The sequence below is a fragment of the Stegastes partitus genome, unplaced genomic scaffold, assembly GCF_000690725.1.
Source record: "Stegastes partitus isolate 25-593 unplaced genomic scaffold, Stegastes_partitus-1.0.2 Scaffold222, whole genome shotgun sequence".
NCBI classification, from domain to species: Eukaryota; Metazoa; Chordata; class Actinopteri; family Pomacentridae; genus Stegastes; species Stegastes partitus.
This window is the reverse complement of record NW_007577953.1, coordinates 423,043-428,132: the sequence shown is the minus strand read 5'-3', so window position 1 is coordinate 428,132 and position 5,090 is coordinate 423,043. Positions and strand designations below refer to the sequence as shown.

The window sequence follows — 5,090 nt, the reverse complement described above, 5'->3', positions numbered from 1 at the left end:
CTCCTGTAAATATATGAAATTACAACCAGTGTCACCTCCACTGTAGAAAAGATCATGTTTTGATCATTTAACAGAGAGGAGTTGAGCTTTTATCAAACCTGAGGCATCTGGATGGATTTCCATCTGAGATAAACATCCCCACATCCAACCAGGCAGCTTCACTGTGAGGCCACAATGAACAAACCCGGCCTCTGTGGATCACAAACACTAGAGGAATTTAAAGCATGATAAAGTGTCTGCGTCGCCACCTCCAGGTCAGAGGAAGACCTGAACAGACTTTACCTGTCAACTACAGCGTACAGTCAATAGGAGCTGTTCCACTAGAAGCCAGTGACCTGATGTGAACCTGTTCTCTAGATTCTCAGCTGCAGATCTATTAAGACTAAGCAGCAGAAATGAAGCCCAACAAGGCTGCATTGATTAATGAATCCTCGGCAGCCTCGTCGCTCAATGTCCACGCTCAGAAACATGAAGCACTAACAGCGGGATGCACAGGGTCCAAACACACTGAACCTATGACCTTAAAGGCTTTGGTTTGTAACGCTAACAAGCATATGTGACAAAGCTAAATGAGAAGACAAGAGATGGAAGGAAACACTTGTCTGTGTGAGGACACATGGTGTGTGAGTTGTTTCTGGAGGTAAAGCTGTAAGGCAGCTTATTTATCTGAAGGCCGAGTTCAGGCGACTCTTCTGCTTTAAGCCGCCTCTTCTAGAGCGGATGAAGGTGTACGTCTAATAAAGCCACCAGAATGTCTGCATGTACATTCATACACTCCTGGATAAAACGACAGAACATCATTGAAGTGTACTTGTTAAACACTGAGAAACAGCCGTTACCCGTGAGCAGGGTGTGACGATGAGCGACTCCATGCCGGTGCGGGCGTTGTAGCTCTTCTGTTTGCAGAAACCTGGGTCGATGACGTAAATGATGCCATCTATGGTCAGTGAGGTTTCTGCTATGTTGGTGGCTACCACCACCTTGGGTTGACAGAGAGAGAGGGTACAGTGAGAACGTATCGCTCCAACAAAGCACAACGAAGACTCAGGCCTAGTCCACATGTAAGCAGGAATATTCTACAAAAAAGGATAATCAATGTCCACTTGAAAAGGCAGCAACCTTAAAGCTATGATGGCCAATCAGAAGCCTGACAAACTCTTAGTGGTTGTGGCGGCGCTGAGGCCGATGGTGCATTGAGGAAGGAGGGAGTCATGTGTGGGCTGATTCTGACGCCTCTGTTCCTCAATATAGTAGAAGAGTGATTGTACATCTATGTCTAACGTAAAGTCTTGACAGCAGCAGCAGCTTCTCGTTACGCCCACTGATGCATAAAATCACCTCATGTAAATAAAAACTGCTGACACAAGTCACAAGTCCTGTCGTCTGGGGTTTCTGAGGAGTCTGTTTTCAGTGACCCAAAACCAGGTTTTGGACAAACGGCCAGGGAGCAAAGACAAAGCTAGGTTTTAGAAATCCCTGCATACGTGTGGACAAGACTTAAAGCCAACCTTTAAACAATGAGAACAAAACATGAGAACAAGGTGCTCATCTGTCAGACAGCGAATCAGAAACCTCTCCAACAATCTGCTTTCATGACCACATAGTGAACAGTTTAGATGTTTACCGTCATCTGGGAAACACGAGAGGCCGACACAACCCATGAAGGCACTACAAAGAACTGCTGTCTTCACTTACTGTTTGTTGTCACAGTCTAAGGACGACTTCCAGTCTGCCAAATGGAAACTCAAGTCCTGCAGCTGTCTAAGGAAACAATACCAGCTTCCCAGCAATAAGACGACGCCTCACCTTTCGTGCTCCAGGTGGGGTAGGGTTGAAGATCTTGGCCTGCATGTCAGACGGCAGGTTGGCGTAGATGGGAAGAACCAGCAGCTCTGCTATCTTGGATCCGAGCCGCCGGCATCGCTCCTGGAGCAGCTCGCAACACGCTTCGATCTCCTCCTGCAAGACACCAGTGCAGTAGCTGATTCAGATGCTTCCTTTAGTTCTGGTCCGGCTCATGTTCATTCTGGCTCATCAGAAACGTACCAAACGCTACAACATTAAGCCTGACACAGTGACAGACAACAACGTCTTTTACTGGTCCTTCACTGAAAGCATCATGAGGTCAGACACATGTCAAAGAGAATTCATGAGGAAAAGGCAGTGAGAGGATGTGACTGCATCCAGCTGAGCTACGTGATGACACGGCGGTGGACGGTACTGGCTGTTGACTAAACCATGTGCTGGCCTGGTAGCCACAGTGTTGACGGGGGACACGTTAGTCTGGAGCCCTAGCGTTGAACCTCTTGACAAACATCTGAAAGAATCCCAAGTTGGATATAAAACCATACCTGTCCAGTGAGGAAGACCAGGATGTCTCCGGGAGACTGTGTGACGTGGATCTGCAGCACCGACACCACACAAGCTTCCAGGTAGTCTGCCTCTGGAGCCTTGACAGCACAGAGAAACTCATCAACACTGCAGCTTCGTTTCATCTTTTAGCTCCGTATTTCTCTCTGACCCACACAGAGGAGACCTCTCAACCTGCTGAACTTATTATTCTCTCATCTGTATTGTTTTAGTATTATTTAAGTATTGAGGAATTAAGACACATTTTACATTCAGCATCTTTTCCATCAAACAGCAACCACTATGAATCATTTCAAATATATATTCTTACTTTAGTGTAAAAAATATCGACGGGGAACCTCCTGCCAGGAATCCTGAAAACAGGAGCATCATCGAAGAAGCAGGAGAAGCGCTCGGTGTCCAGAGTGGCGCTCGCTACCAGCACCTTCAGGTCCGACCTGAACCTGGCGATGTCTTTAATCAGACCGAAGAGGATGTCGGTGTGGAGCGTTCGCTCATGGGCTTCGTCTATGATGATCACACTGCAGGGAGAGAGACGGAGAGCAGATTGCTGAGCACAGGTTCAGGAGACGATCACGTGTTCCAGTGTCCAGCCGTGGGGAGACACCGGGATGTCAAACAGCAAAAATGTGAATAAATGCAGAACTCTGACCAAAGATCCCTGACTGAACTCTGTTTGAGTTGTTTATCCACAGGCCAACATGTGCAACGTTCATGGTGACCTGATGAGATAGAGGCCAAACCTGAGGTGAGCAATCTTATCGCTACTGTCCAGATCGTTACCTTTGAGGAATGTGGCCTTGTGGGTAACCTGTCAGTGACACAAGTCAAGTGTTGTGGGAGCTGAGGGCCTCTGGTGTGCTAAGGAAGTAAGGCATGAAGTGCTAAAACTAAATCAAGGCCTGGTTCATGCTATGCTGCAGCAGTGTGTCCCTCTGTCTCCCCTCATCACTGCAGAGACGTCTGGACATCATCGACGCTGTGGATACGCTTCATAAAGAGCTGACTGAACCAGGAATACACGTGCTGCCTGGCTCTGTACTGCAACACACCCATAAGCTAGCCTGTGTTTCTGTGGCTTAGAATGGGCCTTTGGTGGGTGACCAGGCCTGATGGGTTCAGGGTCTGGGTTTAGGGTCTGGGTTTAGGGTCTGGGTTCAGTGAAGGCAGTGAGTGCTACGGTCGGTGACAACACTGCGTTTTCTTGTCATTTCTGGCGACTTGCTGAACAAAATGTATGCGTGAGCAAATCTCATCCCATCGACAAAACTCGTCTCTAAAGTGAACAGCAGTTTTGTTCTCAGGCTGTGGGTTAGGGTTAGAGCTAACCGTAACCCCGTGAACACAGACGTGAGTAAAATCATTCCCGTCTGGTGTGAACACAGCATCAGTTCTTCAGGGAATCGCCTGAATCTCTTTGGGATGCCAGAAACCCCACCATGCAGGAGAAATTCTGGTCGCTCAACATCACATTTAGACAAGAAAAGGAGGGAACAGCCGAGTCCGGTTCAACTGATAAAATAAAGATGTTGATTCAAGGGCGACCTCAATAAACACAACACCTGGTGACCCAAACACAGCTGAACTTCAAGGTGTGATGAGGAGACACATGAGGGTTAGGGTTAGGATTGGGTTTGGGATTTGGCGAGTACTCGGTTTGCATTTTACAGCTGGTTTCAGTCTTTATGCTAACCTGGCATTTATTAAGCTTTCAGAACGGCACGGCTTCAGCAGTGCTGCGTTACTCAACTCACACAGCGGTCCGATGACAACAAACTTGTGTTACAACCAAAAGAAACAGAAATGTGTTCAGACAGACACAAAAAGCACCGGTACCAGTCAGGTCCAGATCAGACTGGCACATTAAGACAGCTTTTATAAATAGAAGTCCTCAGGATGGCCATAATGATCCAAACCCATAAAGAACCCTAACCCTCCACAGAAGTTCAGCTGGTTTTATTAAACGTATTGATGCTATGCTTTCTGGGTGCTGTTTCTTCCTGATGTTCTCTGAACACTTTCAACACAAGCAATACAGAAACACAAATTCCACCTGAAGATGAGTGGCTGAGGAGTGATTCTGGTCTTTCTTTACCTGTAGCTTGCCAGGTCGGGCTCGGTCAGAAACTCGCGGAGCAGCATGCCGTCAGTCATGTACTTGAGCACAGTCCTCTCTGACGTGCAGTCTTCAAAACGGATACTGTAGCCCACCTGGACAAAGCAACACAAGCTCGTTCAAAAACAGTGACTTTCAGTATGTTCACACATCTTCAGTGACCAAACCCACCTCATTGCCCAGCTTGACGCTCATTTCCTCTGCCACTCTGGCAGCCACCGACATGGCTGCCACCCTGCGAGGCTGCGTGCATCCGATCTTCATGCCTCCTTTAGTGTAGCCCTGGAAGGAGGAACCAGAGACTGAAGGGTTAATACTGGTCTCATATTGCTGTGCAGACTGTCTAGGTTGGATTTGCAGAGATTTTTTGAGACAAAAACTCAAATCTCGCTGGCAACAGCTGACTCAGCAAGCTACAGTCAACTTTTAAGCAACGATTTGACATTTTGGGAAATATGTGTCATGTCCACCTGTCCAGGTGTCCCCTGCCTTCACCCTGAGACAGCTGGGATAGACTGGTTACCTGTCCAGGTGAACCTGCCTTCACCCTGAGACAGCTGGGATAGACTCCAGCTACCTGTCCAGGTGAACCTGCCTTCACCCT

General features: G+C 47.8%; 1 protein-coding gene across 1 annotated transcript in view; it reads right to left on the bottom strand.

The window, feature by feature from the left end:
* The window catches only part of dhx16 (DEAH (Asp-Glu-Ala-His) box polypeptide 16), a 24,247-nt gene that overhangs the window by 12,245 nt on the left and 6,912 nt on the right, over positions 1-5,090 (bottom strand). Inside the window, exons 9-14 of the mRNA XM_008281095.1 lie at positions 4,658-4,768; positions 4,466-4,581; positions 2,681-2,891; positions 2,352-2,450; positions 1,807-1,959; positions 840-980 (exon numbers count right to left, since the gene is read on the bottom strand). Coding sequence (XP_008279317.1) covers positions 840-980; positions 1,807-1,959; positions 2,352-2,450; positions 2,681-2,891; positions 4,466-4,581; positions 4,658-4,768 — 831 coding nt within the window. The remainder of the gene's footprint in view (positions 1-839; positions 981-1,806; positions 1,960-2,351; positions 2,451-2,680; positions 2,892-4,465; positions 4,582-4,657; positions 4,769-5,090) is intronic.